This window comes from Schistocerca gregaria, chromosome 9 (genome assembly GCF_023897955.1).
Source record: "Schistocerca gregaria isolate iqSchGreg1 chromosome 9, iqSchGreg1.2, whole genome shotgun sequence".
NCBI lineage: Eukaryota > Metazoa > Arthropoda > Insecta > Orthoptera > Acrididae > Schistocerca > Schistocerca gregaria.
In genome coordinates, this window is record NC_064928.1 from 99,303,288 (window position 1) to 99,322,694 (window position 19,407).

Below are 19,407 nucleotides of genomic sequence, written 5' to 3' on the forward strand. Positions count from 1 at the left end.
TCAACAGTCCAACGTCGATGTTGACGGGCGTAGAGCTTTATGTCATGCAAGCATCAAGGGTATACGATAGTGGGCCTTCGGCTCCGAAATCCCATGTCGATGATGTTTAGTTGAATGGTTCGCACGATGACACTTGTTGCTGCCCAGCATTGAAATCTGTAGCAATTTGCGGAAGAAATAAAAATCTTTTCACTTCTCACAAGTAGTTTTAAACGAACAACTTCAATTCCAAGAAAAAAAATTTGTTTGAGCTTTTCGATGATCTGCTTTAGAATGTTCACTCTTCTGTCCTGCCGGCCGGGGTGGCCGAGCGGTTCTAGGCGCTTCAGTACGGAACCACGCGCCCGCTACGGTCGCAGGTTCGTTCCTGCCTCTGGCATGGATGTGTGTGATGTCCTTAGGTTAGTTAGGTTTAAGTAGTTTTAGCGGACTGACGACTTTAGAAGTTAAGTCCCATAGTGCTCAGAGCCACTTGAACCATTTTTTTCTGTCCTGTGTTTTTTAAAATTATTAAGACTTTAAGAAATATTTTCTCCTTACTTTGTAAATTTATTTCACCAAACATTATTTTATGACTGACTATCTGTTTTAAAATGTTTGCTTATGCTTTTAGATTGCATATTGCTAATTCACATCATTTTTACCGCTCATACTACTATAATTTTAAATTCCTTCCATTTCTTTTTATTATTTTTAGTTGTTTTATAAGACTGACATACAACTTAAGGAATATCAACGCCTTTTTATAAATTGTCCCATGTAATAAAAAATAATAAAAAATACCATCTACATACGAACTTCATAGACAATATTTCATAAATATGGACAACTACTTCGTATCGTATTTGTGCAGCATGTAGTATAGATGTCAGCTAAAGATTATTGCAGCCTACTCTCTAAAATCGTTTCAATAAAGACATGTTGCTGCACAATAATACATCGTCTGACGTCACAATCTTCGCCATCTCTCTTTCACAACAACTTAGAAAGAAGCCTGCTGCCACATCTTTGGAACGGCGTCCAACTTCACCATGGCAACCCGTGGTTCCAAATGGTTCACAAACAGGCCTTGAGAGGGCAACCCATGTACTGTCAAATCGAAGTTCATTTATCCTACATATTTACACATTTTTAACGCTTCTTAGTTGACATTAGCTGTTTAATAAGCTAAGTTTAGTATGTGTTTATTTTTATTTCTTGACAATGTTCTTTTAACTAAGAAATTTTACATTGTTATTCGACTTATAACTCATTGGTTAGTAATGACATCATAATCTCAGAAGTGGGCGGAGCTTCCATTATATATAGTAAGACGTGCACTGGTTTCTCCAGTAGTGATTATCCAGCAGAAAGAGGTTCCTACTCAATGGTAATTAATCGTTTTATAGCTTTATAACTTTATGTATTTACTTTAATGTATGTAGCCCTCTAATTGAAGCTTTGTATACTACTTGTAGGTCTGAAGATGACCACAGCAGTGGTCGAAAACGATCACTTTAATAAATATAAATCGTGTTCAAGACTGTTTTTAATAGTAAAAATTTGCGGAAGGGCTGTCCTTCTGCCACGTCGAACATTTCTCTTCAGTTGTCGTTGATCCCATTCTGGCAAGATCTTTCCTCGGCCGCAGCGATGTTGGAGATTTGATGTTTCACCCGATTCCTGATATTCACGGTACACCCGCGAAATGGTCGTATGGGAAAATATACACTTTATCGCTACTTCGGAGATGCTGTATCCCATCGCTCGTGCGCCAACACCACGTTCACACTAACGTAAGTCTTGAGAACGTGCCATTGCACCGATCTAACAACTGCAACAGACACTTGTTGTCTTATACAGGGTTTGCCGGCCGCAGCGCCGTAATCTGCTTGTTTACATATAGCTGTATTTGAATACTCATGCCTATAGCAGTTTCAATGGCGCTTCAGTGTATGATAAACTATGTATCACCTTACTTGTCAATAAAATTACACTGTTCTCCATGTGGCTGGATTGAAGAGTTTTTAGCAAACAGAACAGAACATGTTGCCTTCAATGGAGAGACGTCTATAGACGTTATAGTAACCTCTGGCGTGCCACAGGGCAGTGTTATGGGACCATTGCTTTTCGCAATATGTATAAACGACCTAGTAGATAGTGTCGGAACGATCTGAAGTGGAATGATCATACAAAATTAATTGTTGGTAAGGCGGGTACCAGGTTGAGATTCATTGGGAGAGTCCTTAGAAATTGTGGTCCATCAACAAAGGAGGTGGCTTACAAAACACTCGTTCGACCTATACTTGAGTATTGCTCATCAGTGTGGGATCCGTACCAGGTCTGGTTGACAGAGGAGATAGAGAAGATCCAAAGAAGAGCGGCGCGTTTCGTCACAGGGTTATTTGGTAAGCGTGATAGCGTTATGGAGATGTTTAGCAAACTCAAGTGGCAGACTGTGCAAGAGAGGCGCTCTGCATCGCAGTGTAACTTGCTGTCCAGGTTTCGAGAGAGTGCGTTGCTGGATGAGGTATCGAATACATTGCTTCCTCCTACTTATACCTCCCGAGGAGATCACGAATGTAAAATTAGAGAGATTACAGCTCGCACGGAGGCTTTCCGGCAGTCGTTCTTCCCGCGAACCGTACGCGGCTGGAACTGGAAAGGGAGGTAATGACAGTGGCACGTAAAGTGCCCTCCGCGACACACGGTTGGGTGGCTTGCGGAGTATAAATGCAGATGTAGATGAGTTTTTTCTGGCAGTGTGTATGTGACAGAGCACGCCTAGCTCTCACACCCAGTTTTGACAAGGTGACTGCACACACATACATACATCAAATACGGCAATGCATCGATGTGTCCCCTTTGTTTACAGGAAGTCCTGGAGGTGGTGAACACCTGGATGCAGGTGCTGTTCCTCGTGTCCATTCTGGTGGCCGCCTGGGCCACCAACATGCTGACTGGGATGCTGAACAGTGTCTCCGGTGACTTCCACCCCAAGTCAAAGTTCGCGGCGCTCCAGACCCACGTCGGGCTGCACGCCCTCCTGTCCATCGTCGGCGACGTCGTCACAGACTACCTGCCCTGCACCGCGCCGCTGACACCCACTCTGTGGACCAACTGTGAGTAGCGTCGCTTGTACACCTACAGTCACCACAGTCTGCTTTTGTGAAGTCGACGCAAATGGAGAATTCCTGGCAAAAGTATTCACTGACACGCTAAAGATTCATTAAAATTGCAGCATCATAAATGGGGATACAACAAACATCAAGTTAACTTGAGTCGGCCTGAGTGGCCGAGCGGTTCTAGACGCTTCAGTCTGGAACCGCGCGACAGCTACGGTCGCAGGTTCGAATCCTCCCTCGGGCATGGGTGTGTGTGATGTCCTTAGGTTAGTCAGGTTTAAGTAGTTCTAAGTTCTAGGGGACTGATCACCTACGATCTTCAGTCCCATAGTGCTCAGAGCCAGACAAATTAACTTGAAGTGTACTACACGCTTGGATACTCAAACGCTTATTGTCACGTGTACGCTACAGGCCATTAAAATTGCTACACCACGAAGATGACGTGCTACAGACGCGAAATTTAACCTAGAGGAAGAACATGCTGTGATATGCAAATGATTAACTTTGCAGAGCATTCACACAAGGTTGGCGCCGGTGGCGACAACTACAACGTGCTGACATGAACAAAGTTTCCAACAGATTTCTCACACACAAACTGCAGTTGACCGGCGTTGCCCGGTGAAACGTTGTTGTGATGCCTCGTGTAAGGGGGAGAAATGCTTTCCGACTTGGATAAAGGTCGGATTGTAGGCTATCGCGATTTCGGTTTATCGTTTCACGCCATTGCTGCCTGCGTTGGTCGAGATCCAATGACTGCTAGCAGAATATGGAATCGGTGGGTTCAGGGGCGTAATACGGAACGCCGTGCTGGATCCCAACGGCCTCGTATCACTAGAAATCGTGATGACAGCAATTTATCGGTATGGCTGTAACGGATCGCGCAGCCACGTCTCAATTCCTGAGTGAACAGATGGGGACGTTTTCAAGACAACAACCATCTGCACGAACAGTTCGAACACGTTTGCAACTCCTGGAGGGCTCTAAACCATCACGCCAAATACCGACAAACACTGTTGCACTATGAATTATTCACGTTTCGTCAAAGTACGATAGGAAATGAACAATTACCACTGTTCTTTATTGCGAAAAAGCGGTTCATGAGATTGATACAAACATCTTTCCTTGCTATCGCCTGAATTAGGAGCTTTATTGCTTGTTTGGTTTAATTAATTAATAGAATATGAAGCAATTGGTATAAAGAACGCTTTTTCCAAACTTTCTATAAAATAAAGTCTGCTATCAAGGCAATGCTTTTGTTCAACTACTTTATTTATGACTGAACGTTTCTGAAACTGAAGCCACTCGTCCGTGCTCTGCACTGCAGTCGAGCTCTGCCAACGTCGTCCTCTGTTCATTGGCTGGCTGTGTTTTGCGACATCAGATGCGCAGAACGAACCTACAGTCGCTGCTGTCGTAAATGACTCACACTATAGCAGTCGAGATGACAGGCATATTATCCGCATGGCTGTAACGGATCGTGCAGCCACGTCTCGATCCCTGAGTCAACAGATGGGGACGTCCGCCTGTGAAACACAAGGTAAAATCTGCTGGTTGGCACTCCGATGTCGGACTGCTGTAAGGAACAATTTTAAATTCACTTTTTTGCCTGACCGCTTATTGCGGTATGGTTGCCGTTATTATCAGATTTGAATATGCCGCGTCGGCGGCTCGTTCTGCCGTGTCGCAGCCCTGCACCACGAACGCTACTTGAAAAGCTGAAAATGTCTGAAGTAAATGGGTAAAATACCATGCAAGCTTTCTAATAATATGCGATTTCTCATGAAATAACTATATTTGAAAGCGAATAATCACAAGATCACACACCTTTCTTTATAAGCAGCGCCTAATGGCGTCCTGCTTACAATCTTGACAAATGAAAGCTACCTATGCGTTAAAGGGTAGCATTCATTTCACGCTAGGTGAGGAGAGCCCTACGTCAACGTGACGTAGGCTCGCGTCATCATGTGTTTCACGAGTTGTCATACAGACTGTTGTGTGCGCCTTGAATCTGCACTATTCGTTGTTCTTAGTTGATTTACTACATGAAGGCAAAATTAAATGGAACTATATGGTTTAATATTTCCAGCAACATTCGGAATTACTTCGAACTTCAGTTTCTCAATTTAACGTTTCTGCCCACATGAATTATGTACAATTCATTGGCTTTTATAAAAATACGAAACACTCTAATTTCTCCCTACTTCACGTTTTCATCCACATGATTTAAGTACGATTAATCGGACGAAAATATGCCTAGACACTTTCGTTATCGTTATGATTCCTTCATTCAGATATTCGTTATGTTCATGAAACACGCAATAACATCCCACATTATTTTGATTGCAGCTTAATATTTAATTATTTCACGTTTCTATCCACACGATTTATGCGCGGTTCATCAGATTAAAAAAAAAATTTGATTGAAAGCCTTTTTTTTACTTGCGTTATGGGTCCTTCGTTCAGACATTATGTTCCTGAAACAGATAATGCTATCCCAAATTGTTGGGATTATAGCTTAATAATTAATTCAACTGGGATGAGCGTAACAGATAACTCCTGTCACTTCGTTTGTGCACATGTATTTACATTTAGTTTTGACGTTATCGGTACAACCGCAAAGGTCGATATACGCAGTCATGTAGTCGATTTAGGTTATTTACGTCACGATGACGTATTGTTACGTCACTATTACGTAGGGTTCTCCTCACCCAGAGTGAGATGAATGCAACCCTGCGTTAAACATAGCGTCACAGGTTCCTCCCATAGAGCAAATATTTCTGGAGTGAGCATTGCGTTCTGCGCATGTTGTCAACATTAAACCAGGATTGTCACGTGTTTTCGGGACTTCGCTGCGCGTGTGTGCTTTCCGCAGAGTTTGAAGTTTATAATATCAAGAGTTTTTGTTGTGTTGATAGTGTAATAGCGATGGTGAATTACTGTTGTCGCTACAGATGCAAAGAAAAATATGTGAAAGTAGGGATAGTAACTTTTCACGGGTACTGGAAAAGGCATTTGATAACGTTATCTGGCAAGAGATGTTCAGAGTGCTGAGGAAAATTGGAATAAAGTACAAAGACATCCGCGTGATACTCAGTTTCTATAAGAATGAGGTGGCAGTGATTAGGAACTGTCACCAGGAACAACAAGCAAATATTAGAAAAGGGGTAAGGCAAGGATGTGCTCTCTCTCCTCTTATATTCAATGCTTACATCCAGGAAGCTATAGACCAAGTTCGAGAAACTACTGAGGTGGGGATCAAAATTAATGGGCAGAAGATAGACATGGTACGTTATGCAGATGATATTGCTATAGTGACGGAGACAGAAGAAGATCTAGAGGAAGTCCTCAGAACAACGGAAAAAATTCTATACAATCAGTATGGAATGAGAATAAACAAGAAAAAGACTAAAGTGATGGTATGCAGTACAGGAGCAGAATATGAACCTCTGAGAATTAGAATTGGAAGAGAGGAGCTGGAAGTGATACAGGAATTTACTTACCTGGGAAGCAAAATCACAAGGGATGGTAGAAGCCGGAAAGAAATTGCGACCAGAATACAAAAGGCCAAAATTGCATTTAATCGGAGAAGGAACTTACTCACCAGCAACAACATCAGTCTGAAAATAAGGAAACGCATCATGAAAGGTTTCGTTTGGAGTGTGGCCCTATATGGATGTGAAACTTGGACAGTTGGAAGAGCAGAGAGAAGACGGCTAGAGGCCCTGGAGATGTGGTGCTATAGAAGAATGATGAAGATCAGCTGGACAGACAAAGTAACAAATGAAGAGGTGCTTAGAAGAGTACAGACGTCTCTCCATTGAGAACAACATGCTGTGTTCCGTTTGCTAAAAACTCTTCAATCCAGCCACACAGCTGGTCTGATATTCCGTAGGCTCTTACTTTGTTTATCAGGCGACAGTACGGAACTGTATCGAACGCCTTCTGGAAGTCAAGGAAAATGGCATCTACCTGGGAGCCTGTATCTAATATTTTCTCAGGAGCAAGTGTTTGTTTTTGTAACTAATGAAGATCTTCCAGTCAGAGCCTATATGAGGTGTCAGGTCAGAGGTGTGCTCTGAACACAATTTAGACACAAAGCAGCTCAATAGGCTGTTGAGTGGAAGGGGTAGGCTAGCAATAGAACAGTGCATCACCATTGACTAGACACTCATTTATTGAACACATAAGTCAGGTATTACCCAAAAGGAACAATCAGTACAAATTAGAAAATAATTTTCTTTTTCTTTAATTCACTGAAACATTTAAACAGCATATAGCAATCATTTAACTGAAAAACCGTTTAAGAAAGTAAGACTAGAAAATTTGAAAGATGAGTTAAAATCATATTTAAATAGGCTCTGACCAAGCACATATTTTAAAACGAAATACTTCCTTTCAGGAATCAGTGATCAAAATCACATAATCCTCAACAACTATATTACATCCAAGACATTGAAGATTAAACAGTAATATATAACATCAGAGAGCTGCAGTCTCAAGTTCTAAGCAGCACGTTTCACATAGACTGCAACTGCAACAGTACAATATAAGTCCCTCAGAGGATATCACCACACAGGAAGTTATTGCCACAGTCGACAAAATATCAACATCATTCCATGTAGAGACCTAAAACAAACTTAAAGTTCTCTTAAGTTTGGTACAGTTAATTCCCTTTCAACATAATATACATCACAAGTCTAGCCATAGGACGGCACCGACACCCCGCAATTTAGCACGCGAAAAACTACAGCGATGCTGTCATCACGTATCCTTACAAAATCCAAGAACAGAGAGCCGGCTCCCCAATAGCGGAACATTTGACCATGCGCAGCGTGCGTGTTTGCGGGATGCTGGTCTCGCCCTTAACCTCAACACAAGGTCAAATACTAGTCAGCCTACAGTCTTGAACCACCATACACATTCCTTCTGTTACTGCATAGAAAGCCAATGTGATAGGCAAACAGACCAGCATATGATAAAAGCTTAAGCAATTTCCTTACTAGACAACCCTTATGAATAGTAGCAGTAATTTTTTTTAAACGTGAACACATGCACATTCAAAAGACAAACAACGTCAATCATAATGAAAATAGAACATAAGAAAGTAGCAATGGTAACTTCTCCTTAGATTGGTTACAAATCAGCGCGCGATTTAACACACCAGAGAACAGTCTTTACAACATAACCATCAATACAATAGCAAGTTACTCACACGTGTACTACCCCACGATTTCGATTCGCAAAGCCACAGACAAACGTGGAGAACGTATCTCTTAGACCAACATAATGGTGCTCCCTCAGTTACCCCAAACAACTGACTCCCTTAGTTGCACAGCAAAGAACCAGACCTAATGAAACCACCACAGTTTTCCCCTCTAAATCGTCACAGCACAAGTGCGACTCAATCACAAATATAGTCAATAAAAACGCCTAATTTTCACCCGTTTATAACGGCAGGCAGCAACATCGTACGGAAAAGAGCGTAGACACAAGCTCTTACCAATTCTCTTCTCCGAAAGCAGCCACCGAAACTCTCCGGAACCACTGGAACATCCAATGCAAAACTCGTTACTCCTTCACACAAACTACAGGACGCCCACTTCCTGCTGCTTGCTACGGCGCCTTCCGTTCAGATCCAACTTGTATATCTCCATGCGATAGGTCCGGTCCCACACTAACTCAGTCAACCCAACAACCGGCTTCCACCACGTCCCGAAGCACACCCCCCACAGGACCTCGTCTCGTTACTCCTCGCGTAGGCCCCAGAGAGCGCTGCTTACCGCCCTGACCGTGGCTGGAAAGATAAACCACCAGAGAGGCAATATCGATATGAGCCGCCACAGATCACTATACAGCTACGGTTTTGCATGTGCATCATCATTCGTACTACAGCCATTACACTGCTGGATGTGCATCGTGTTTGCTTCCAGTGACGCTGTCGTGTCTGCTGCTGTTGGAGCTGGTGGTGCTGAGCCTATGGGCCCGCAGGCTGTACTGCCGCGAGTCTACGCCGGTGGTGACGCTAGGGTACCAGCCACGAGGAGATGCACAGGCTGATGCGGAGGCTGGCGGAGGTCCGGAAGTCGCCAGTGCTGTGGTCACCACGCAGCCGAGGCATCACAACGGGATACAGCGCGCCAGAGATCGTCCAGTCAACTCAATCACCATAGTCACGTGATCCAGCCTAATATCTTTTCGAGCAACAGGAACCAGATATGTAGAATAATGCTCAGAAAAGCGCAAAGACCTCCACCATCTGATGAAACCATTCACGTGTGTTCGTCAGTTTTAGACCAAGTTGCCCTTGGCTACTTTGTGTAAGTCTCTAGAGTTGTCTCCAGTTTGGCGATTTGACAGCTCACATTTCTAGTCCCTGCCTCCATTAGTAGTATCTGTCGGAATGGGAACATCTGAAATCTTGGTGAGCCGTGTATCGACTCGTGCTAAACGTTGTATTTAGATTGCATTGGTTTTCCTTGTCTTCCCCTGACATGTTTGTTGGATATGTTGTCAGTCATTAAGTGACTGCATGGTTGTTGTAGAATCGGCCGTATGTTGCGCAAACATGGCGTAAAGACGATTTTGAAACCGACAAGGAAGATCAAAGAGTGTCTTAGATCGGCGAAGGAGAAAAGAGACCCACTTGCAATGTCGGGAATATACCGTATACCATGCACGTGCGGAAAAGTTTATGTCGGAATGACTGGACGATCAATTAACACCAGGATCAAAGAACATAAGCGGCATTGCAGGTTGGGGCAGGTGGAGAAATCGGCCGTGGCAGAGCACGCACTGAATGAGACCGACCGCGTAATAAAATTCGCCGACACGCTTGTTCAGAGAAACTGTAGAAATACAAAAACACGCGAACAGTTTGAATAAGAAAGAGGAAAGCCTTAAGGTGAACGGATCCTGGCTTCCCGTACTCCAGCGAACGACCGTCGCAGGTAGCAAGAGGAGAACCGCACCGGAAATGACCGCAGAGAAGCCCTCGCACGTTGGCGCGCCAGGTACATACAGTCTGCGGCCGCGAGCTCGGCTCCAGTTCACCACCGGCAATGGAGGGTGAAGCTTTGGCAATGCCAGCCACTCGTGCTGGCGAAACGTGAGAAACATCATTAGATGAACGTCGACCGAAGAACCCGAGAGAAAAGCCAATAAGCAGTTTGTCAACAAGTGGCCACGAGAGCCTAAGCAATTTTGTAAAATCACATCGACTGAATTTTCTGACCTTGAAGTTGAGATCCTTGAGGATGTAGGGCTACAATTTCGTCGTTTAGTTTACCCTACTGTATCATCATCTGTATACATGATACAACGTATTTCACGTTACACAAACAGAGATCTACAGGGTGTTACAAAAAGGTACGACCAAACTTTCAGGAAACATTCCTCACACAGAAATAAAGAAAAGATGTTATGTGGACATGTGTCCGGAAACGCTTAATTTCCGTGTTAGAGCTCATTTTAGTTTCGCCAGTATGTACTGTACTTCCTTGATTCACCGCCATGACTTCATACGGGATACTCTACCCCTGCTGCTAGAACATGTGCCTTTACAAGTACGACACAACAAGTGGTTCATGGACGATGGAGCTCCTGGACATTTCAGTCGAAGTGTCCGTTCGCTTCTCAACAACAGATTCCGTGAGCGATGGATTGGTAGAGGCGGACCAATTCCATGGCCTCCACCCTCTCCTGACCTCAACGCTCTTGACTTTCATCTATTTGAAAGCTCTTGTCTACCTAACCCCGGTACCAAATGTAGAGATACTTCGTGCTCGTATTGTGCACGGCTGTGATACAATACGCCATTCTCCAGGGCTGCATCAGCGCATCAGAGATTCCATGCGACGGAGGGTGGATGCATGTATCCTTGCTAACGGAGGACATTTTGAATATTTCCTGTAACAAAGTGTTTGAAGTCACGCTGGTACGTTCTGTTGGTGTGTGTTTCCATTCCATGATCAATGTGATTTGAAGGGAAGTAATAATATGAGCTCTAACATGGAAAGTAAGCGTCTCCGGACACATGTCCACATAACATATTTTATTTCTTTGTGTGTGAGGTATGTTTCCTGAAAGTTTGGTCGTACCTTTTTGTAACACCCTGTATTTTTTTTCGTATTACACTGCCAGTTACCACCATCCATATTCGGCTTCTCAACCTTCGTTGCCGGAGAATGGCCCTTCCGCCTTACGATCATCCCCGGATATTGTGTATCATGATAACGGAATCTCTTTGTGCAATATAAACAGATCAATGATTGTTTTGTTCACTTATTAGATAGTCTGTACCACAGAGTGTAACTATGAACACTGCCAATCAATGGCGCTAGATTATTTAATATATAGCCAAAAATGTAAACAGGAATTGCAACTGTCAAAGTAAACTTTCTTATAGCGTAATCAGCTGTGTGCAAGAAGTCCAAATGGTTTTCACATCTCTGTAATACTGCACTACATAACTCTGTGATTTATGTCTTGAAAAAAAAATAAAAAATAAAAAAGCAGAGAAGTGTTTTCGAAACTTTTGATGGCCATAGTTAGTAGTTCCTTTATGTTATATTTGGTAAAATGCATGGACTTATCTCAGTATGCAGTCTCAGAAGTTGACTTTTACTGTTCATGCAAAATTTAAAACAACGTCAAAATTCATATTTGTGATAAAAAACATCAAAAGTACACTGCGGTTATGTACAATGATAAATGCGGTGCATTTGCATTCAAGGTAGCAATAAATGTAGAGCTGTTGTAAGCTCTGGAACTTAACTGTGAACATGTACTTTGTTTTCAACAAAGAATTATAACAAATCCTATAACTCCTTTTCTTACTTATAGAAAAGTTTGCAACCTCCCTCTTACTAATCGACCTATCCTGCTTGTGATATAAAATGACCGTGAATCGCGTGCATGCCTGATGGATTTTTTTCTAATTGTATAAGGCTATCTTTCCCGAAGAAGTGATACTGATAAGTAGGAGGAAAGTACAACCGACCCTTCTGATGGAAATTCTACTGAAATTAAAAGTAATTAAATCGAACAGGGCTATAATTTGGAAAATGAAAATGTATTATGTGCATTCACTCACGAACGCCACTAGACAGAAAGGGGTACCACTGATCATGAATCCAAAAGTTACACTAATGAACGAAAAGGAAGTAATTAACGCTCGCTAGCTCTCTAGGGCAATTTACATCCAAAATCCTGTGCGAGATGATGGGAAAGCCAAACATGTATTATTAAACACTGACGTGGCAAGTAAAGGTTGCCACGTTTTCTTTTTTTGTTTTTGGTTCTTTACACTAATTTTAAGTGAGTATGTAATGATAAAAACTCCTGAGGAGTCCTTCTTACGTTATGTTTGGCATTAAATTTTGAAAAAGGCAATTGAGTAATGATTTGAAAACATGCAGTTAAACTGCATGTTAGTACTGAACTTCGTTACGTGAACAATGACTTTCAGTGGCGTCAGCATAACTTCTTCAAAGAAATTTAGAAAAAAAAGGCAAGTTTTTTTTTGACTTTGCCGTTACTTATTTTGCAAATTGGATTTCATATTGTCTGAACAACTGGGCCTTTATTACTGACTGGAACAGAATTAAATACTACAATATGTACCAAACCAAACAGCCATGTGCTCCAAGCTATATGTAAAATAAATAAAACTTCCGCACTCTTAATTTGTGCATTTTTTTAGATTTGGAATTTTTCAGTGATTGATTCTCGAACTTGAAAAATGAAAGTGCTTTACTTTAGTCACATACTGAAGCCTCTGTTACACAACAGTTAATTGAAAGTAGACTGAGCCTAAAATTCTTGAAAGAGAACTTATTCATTAATAAACTGGCTGTAACTATTCAATTTGTTTCTTGTGACGCTCAGTTAGCATATTAGGAAAAAAAAGGAACAACGGGGCAATGAGGACACAATCGCCCTGGGTTTAACTGATTATTAATTAAATAAATCTTACCAATCAAATCACATTCAGTTGTGCTGCTGGCTTAGCCGTTAATACTTTTTACCCATGGTCTGCCGCATGTTCCAACATCAGAGTTGTTCGTATCACAGATATGCCAGTCAAAATAAGGGAGAAAATCAGTAGTTAGTACGAAATAAAGTTTTTCCAGTACCATTGTGAAAAGAATTAGAAATATGTTCATTGAATATGCGAGTTGAAAAAGCATAAATAAGAATGAAAAATAAAAATTGTATCCACACTGTCTTTTTTTATTTCATGAGCTTTCGTCTGCACTATATCAAAAAATCTGACATTTGTTAACTGCAGTGTGCGCAAATTTCCGCCACCTCGCGTAGTGTAAGAAATTCTGTTGGGAAATATTAATTGGTACTATCGCCGAGGATGCTGTCCATTATCTCGATTGTCTGAAGTCAATGTTGTGCATAAACAAGGCGAAGTCGATATCTTGGTTTGTTCCTGATTACCACATTAAGAAAAAAGAATATAAGAGTGGGATAATGTAGAAATGCGTAATGCAAGCAGTCAGATATTTATACAGTGACATTCTTCATTAATATTTGCCTGTGTCATGGGTGAATTTTTACTTGTGAACTCTTATGACTGCTTGCTTGTAGCAGACACGAGATTACTTTGAGTTCTTCTTCAGTGTTTGAGAGCTTTAGAGCTCCCTATTGTTAAACATATCTACATAATTTCGTCAGTGTCATTCCAACACGTCTTATCGCACTTTAATGTCTGTTAGGTATCAGTTTTGACAACAGTTGGCCACAACACTCAACATTAGGTACCTTGTGTATGATAACTTTATTGAGAGTGCATATCTGTGTTTCATTTTGACAGTATTACACAAACTGCTAAGAAGTACTAACAGCACAACACTGCTAGTATGAACAACCGCGGTAAAACAAAAAACGACGAACAAAAACACGACAGCGACGAGGACTACCAAAGATCATATTGATGCGCTTTTGGTGGGTGTGGCGGGGGGCAGGTGTGGAGGGGGGTAGGTGTGGAGGGGGGTAAATGGGCGGGGCTTGTGCAAATGTCAGAGGCTGTCGCTAACGTTTCATGCAACAACTGCCTACCCAAAGATTTTACAACGCACAACCACTGCTGTTATCGTTGCTAGTCGATGCAAATAACAATTCCTATGGCATTCTCCTAGGGCTTATAAGTTTCACAGTAAAACACAGATAAATACAATGAAACGTCAACAGACTTATACCTAAATGTACACATACAGTGAAGCAATGTCCTTGCATATTAAAGGAATATATTTAAATTCCAAATATTTACATACAATTCAGAAAAAAATTTATATATCGGTAGCATACTGCATTTTCGGTGTTACAAGTTTCTGATTACCTTTTAATTATGCAGTCTGTATGAAAACAATAGTTTCTTCTTGGGCACAAAGAATTCATCACGTGGGGGGGGGGGATATTTCTAGTGTTTAAGTTGAGGTATATACTGGGTGATCAAAAAGTCAGTATAAATTTGAAAACTTAATAAACCACGGAATAATGCAGATGGAGAGGTAAAAATTGACACACACACTTGGAATGACATGGGGTTTTATTAGAACAAAAAAAAAACGATGTTCACAAAATGTCCGACAGACCTCTTGCGCGCATCGTTTGGTGATGATCGTGTGCTCAGCTGCCACTTTCGTCGTGCTTGGCCTCCCAGGTCTTTCTCTGCCTCGTGATGACTGGGTGTTGTGTAATGTCTTTAGGTTAGTTAGGTTTAAGTAGCTCTAAGTTCTAGGGGCTGATGACCATAGATGTTAAGTCCCATAGTGCTCAGAGCCAAATGAACCTCCCAGGTCCCCAGACCTCAGTCCGTGTGATTATTGGCTTTGGGGTTACCTGAAGTCGCAAGTGTATCGTAATCCACCGACATCTCTAGGGATGCTTCACCATAACTCCGGACATGCTTTACAGTGCTGTTCACAACATTATTCCTCGATTACAGCTATTTTTGCGGAATGATGGTGGACATATTGAGCATTTCCTGTAAAGAACATCATCTTTGCTTTGTCTTACTTTGTTATGCTAATTATTGCTATTCTGATCAGATGAAGCGTCATCTGTCTGAAATTTCTTGAATTTCTGTATTTTTTTGAGTTCTAATAAAACCCCATGTCATACCAAGCATGTGTGTCAATTTGTACCTCACTATCTAAATTATTCCGTGATTTATTCAGTTTTCAAATTTATACTCACTTTTTGATCACTGGATACTTAACCATTCTTGAGATCTAACTAGTGCATCATAACTTACAGGCTCATAGCATCTTTTGTTGTGTAACAGTATGTTCTAGACGGCTAATAAAAATAGTTGTACAACAGTGATACTGGAGTTTCTTAAAAAAAAAAAAAAAAAAAAAAGAATGTATGTCGGTTTCTGCAGTTCTTCGGAAAAGGCAAATGATGCACAAAACCATAAAACAACATATCGTGAGTACATATATCAACAGGATTTTGAAATCCAAGTTAAATGAAAAAAAAGCTCCTTGAGCGTGTTTAACATATGTGTCGTTCCAGTTTTACACTTTTAAAGAAAAACAGACATGGAAATTATCCATAGGAAAATATAGGAAATTTTCACGAAGTATGGCGAGCATCATTCTAGATCAGCTGTTGCAAAGCTGACTGTCGCATATGAGACGGAAGAGGCCCTGTACTCCCGCATGGTACCACTCTACTGGTCGAGGACGGAGCCAACGTCTTGTTGCGTGAGTAACTTTTCCATCACACACGTAATGCTTCACGCGGATTGCTTCCTTCATAGGGCCAAAGATGTGGAAGTTGGAAAGTGTGAGATACAGGCTATGGTGGATTTGCGTGAGGCCTTGTGTTGTCATTGAGGAGGAGAAGTTCGTTTACATATTTATTGTGACCAACACGCTAAAGCCGTGTTTTCAACTTCCTGAGAGTAGTACAATACACTTCAGAGTTGATCGTTGCACCATGACGGAGGACATGAAATAGAATAACTCCGTCAAGATCCAGAAGACTGGCTGAGGGTTGCGGTATCGAACTTTTCTCTCCGGAGACAGTTGATATGGCGCCCCTCCCTGGATTGCAGTTTTATTTCCGCTTCGAAGTGATGAACCCATGTTTCACGGTCAGTGACGATGTTCGATAAGAAATTGTTACCATCAGTCTCGTAACACGGAAGCAATTCCGCACAGTCTTGTGTTAGGCGGCGAGCAATGCAGCGGTCACACAGCTTGAGTACCGCAATCTCGTGAACGAGTGTGTCACCACTGCCAACAGACATGTCCAGTTGACCAGCAAGGTGTTTGGCTGCGATTCGTCGATCACCTCGAATGAGAGTCTCCGCACGTTCCAACATTGCAGGCGTCACTGATGGAGATCCGACAGGATTGCACGACCGTGCGATGATGATGGCACACGCCTCGCCTAACTACTCAAAGTGCTTTTGTTCACTGCCAGTTGTCCGTAGGTATTCTGCAAGCGTCTATGAATGTCTGTGAAGCTTTGGTTTTCCGCCAACAGAAATTCAATCTAGTGACAACGTTTTGCCAAATATCAGCCTTTTCAGAATCAAGCAAGATTGTGGAACGGTATCTTTTTGGTTTAACATTTATTTGAAAGAGGGACTGATTGATTGGTACAGGAAATACTCAGGTGTGAGAATAAAAATTGGTAACAATGCTCTTCCATGTTTTATATTTGAGGATGGGAAGGTAATATTCTCTCGAGATGAATAAGATACGGAATACATGCTGACCAAGCTTAGAAAGATGTATCGCGAATGGTGTATGGGAATAAATCTGGACAAGAGGAAGTGTATGTGTATGGGACATCATTTTCTGAAAATTTGCAGAGGAGAACAAATAATAACCTGCAGAATTAACAAATATTTTGGAACAATAGTAGATAAAAATGTTCAAATGTGTGTGAAATCTTATGGGACTTAACTGCTAAGGTCATCAGTCCCTAAGATTACACACTACTTAACCTAAATTATCCTAAGGACAAACACATACACGCATGCCCGAGGGAGGACTCGAAACTCCGCCGGGATCAGCCGCACAGTCAATGACTGCAACGCCTTACACCGCTCGGCTAATCCCGTGCAGTCCGATTGTATATAACTCCAGTACATGTGTCAAGGATGTTAGTTCCAGAATAGCAATGCGGAGGAGAGCTACTAAAGCTCTGAATGACATAGTACGTAATAATAATATTCTGTAGGACACTAGGAGAAGATAATTTTACAATGTGGTGGAGAGTTCCATATGGAGCTGAGATGTGACCTCAAACACGTTAAGGACAAAATTAGAACAGTGGAAATGGACTGTACGAGAAGAAGTCGCAGCTAACGAGGAAACATGGGCTACGAAATGATGTATGGAGATGGACGGAGATAAAGCGTTCCATAACAAAAACTTTGGAGGATAGAACGCTTCCGTGGTACGGATGCGCACAGAGAATGCCTGACCAAAGGTGGCCAAGGGAGATTTTGAACTAGGTCTTCCATAAGGAGGAGGAAAGGAAGGGCAGCTGCAAGCTGGGGAAAATGCATACAGGAAGCATTGGAAGGTAGAAATATAGGACCAGCTGATTGGAACGGAAGAGACCTGTGGTGGCCGTAAACGACTGACTCGTGAGAGGAGGTACATCTACATACATACTCCGCAATGCATCATACGGTGCGTGGCGGAGGGTACCTCGTACCAGAACTAGCATCTCCTCTCCCTATTCCACTCCCAAACAGTACGGGAGAAAAATGACTGCCTATATGCCTCTGTACGAGCCCTAATCTCTCTTATTTTATCTTTGTGGTCTTTCCCCGAAATGTAAGTTGGCGGCAGTAAAATTGTACTGCAACCAGCCTTAAATGCTGGTTCTCTAAATTTCCTCAGCAGCGGTTCACGAAAAGAAGGCCTCCTTTCCTCTAGAGACTCCCACCCGAGTTCCTGAAGCATTTCCGTAACACTCGCGTTATGATCAAACCTACCGGTAACAAATCTAGCAGCCCGCCTCAGAATTGCTTCTGTGTCCTCCCTCAATCCGACCTAATATGGATCCCAAACGCTCGAGCAGTACTCAAAAATAGCTCGTATTAGTGTTTTATAAGCGGTCTCCTTTACAGATGAACCATATCTTCCCAAAATTCTACCAACGAACCGACGACTAACCGCCTTCCCCACAACTGCCATTACATGCTTGTCCCACTTCATATCGCTCTGCAATGTTACACCCAAATATTTAATCGACGTGACTGTGTCAAGCGCTACACTACTAAAGGAGCATTCAAACATTACGGTATTCTTTTTCCTATTCATCTGCATTAATTATATTTATATACACTCCTGGAAATTGAAATAAGAACACCGTGAATTCATTGTCCCAGGAAGGGGAAACTTTATTGACACATTCCTGGGTCAGATACATCACATGATCACACTGGCAGAACCACAGGCACATAGACACAGGCAACAGAGCATGCTTAATGTCGGCACTAGTACAGTGTATATCCACCTTTCGCAGCAATGCAGGCTGCTATTCTCCCATGGAGACGATCGTAGAGATGCTGGATGTACTCCTGTGGAACGGCTTGCCATGCCTGGCGCCTCAGTTGGACCAGCGTTCGTGCTGGACGTGCAGACCGCGTGAGACGACGCTTCATCTGGTCCCAAACATGCTCAATGGGGGATAGATCCGGAGATCTTGCTGGCCAGGGTAGTTGACTTACACCTTCTAGAGCACGTTGGGTGGCACGGGATACATGCGGACGTGCATTGTCCTGTTGGAACAGCAAGTTCCCTTGCCGGTCTAGGAATGGTAGAACGATGGGTTCGATGACGGTTTGGATGTACCATGCACTATTCAGTGTCCCCTCGACGATCACCAGAGGTGTACGGCCAGTGTAGGAGATCGCTCCCCACACCATGATGCCGGGTGTTGGCCCTGTGTGCCTCGGTCGTATGCAGTCCTGATTGTGGCGCTCACCTGCACGGCGCCAAACACGTATACGACCATCATTGGCACCAAGGCAGAAGCGACTCTCATCGCTGAAGACGACACGTCTCCCTTCGTCCCTCCATTCACGCCTGTCGCGACACCACTGGAGGCGGGCTGCACGATGTTGGGGCGTGAGCGGAAAACGGCCTAACGGTGTGCGGGACCGTAGCCCAGCTTCATGGAGACGGTTGCGAATGGTCCTCGCCGATACCCCAGGAGCAACAGTGTCCCTAATTTGCTGGGAAGTGGCGGTGCGGTCCCCTACGGCACTGCGTAGGATCCTACGGTCTTGGCGTGCATCCGTGCGTCGCTGCGGTCCGGT

General features: G+C 42.8%; 1 protein-coding gene across 1 annotated transcript; it reads left to right on the plus strand.

Annotated features, from left to right (window-relative positions):
• The first annotated feature begins 1,352 nt into the window (after nt 1–1,352).
• Nucleotides 1,353–9,930, plus strand: LOC126292246 (uncharacterized). The gene is made up of 3 exons (XM_049986141.1): nt 1,353–1,369; nt 2,855–3,101; nt 9,035–9,930. The coding sequence occupies exons 1-3, from the start codon at nt 1,367–1,369 to the stop codon at nt 9,280–9,282; spliced, it is 498 nt and encodes a 165-aa protein (XP_049842098.1). The 5' UTR covers nt 1,353–1,366; the 3' UTR covers nt 9,283–9,930.
• The last annotated feature ends 9,477 nt before the right edge of the window (nt 9,931–19,407 follow it).

Coding starts and splice junctions, on each gene's coding strand:
- LOC126292246 (XM_049986141.1), top strand. Junction 3,102..9,034: donor ACCCACTCTGTGGACCAACT/GTGAGTAGCGTC, acceptor GTTTGCTTCCAG/TGACGCTGTCGTGTCTGCTG.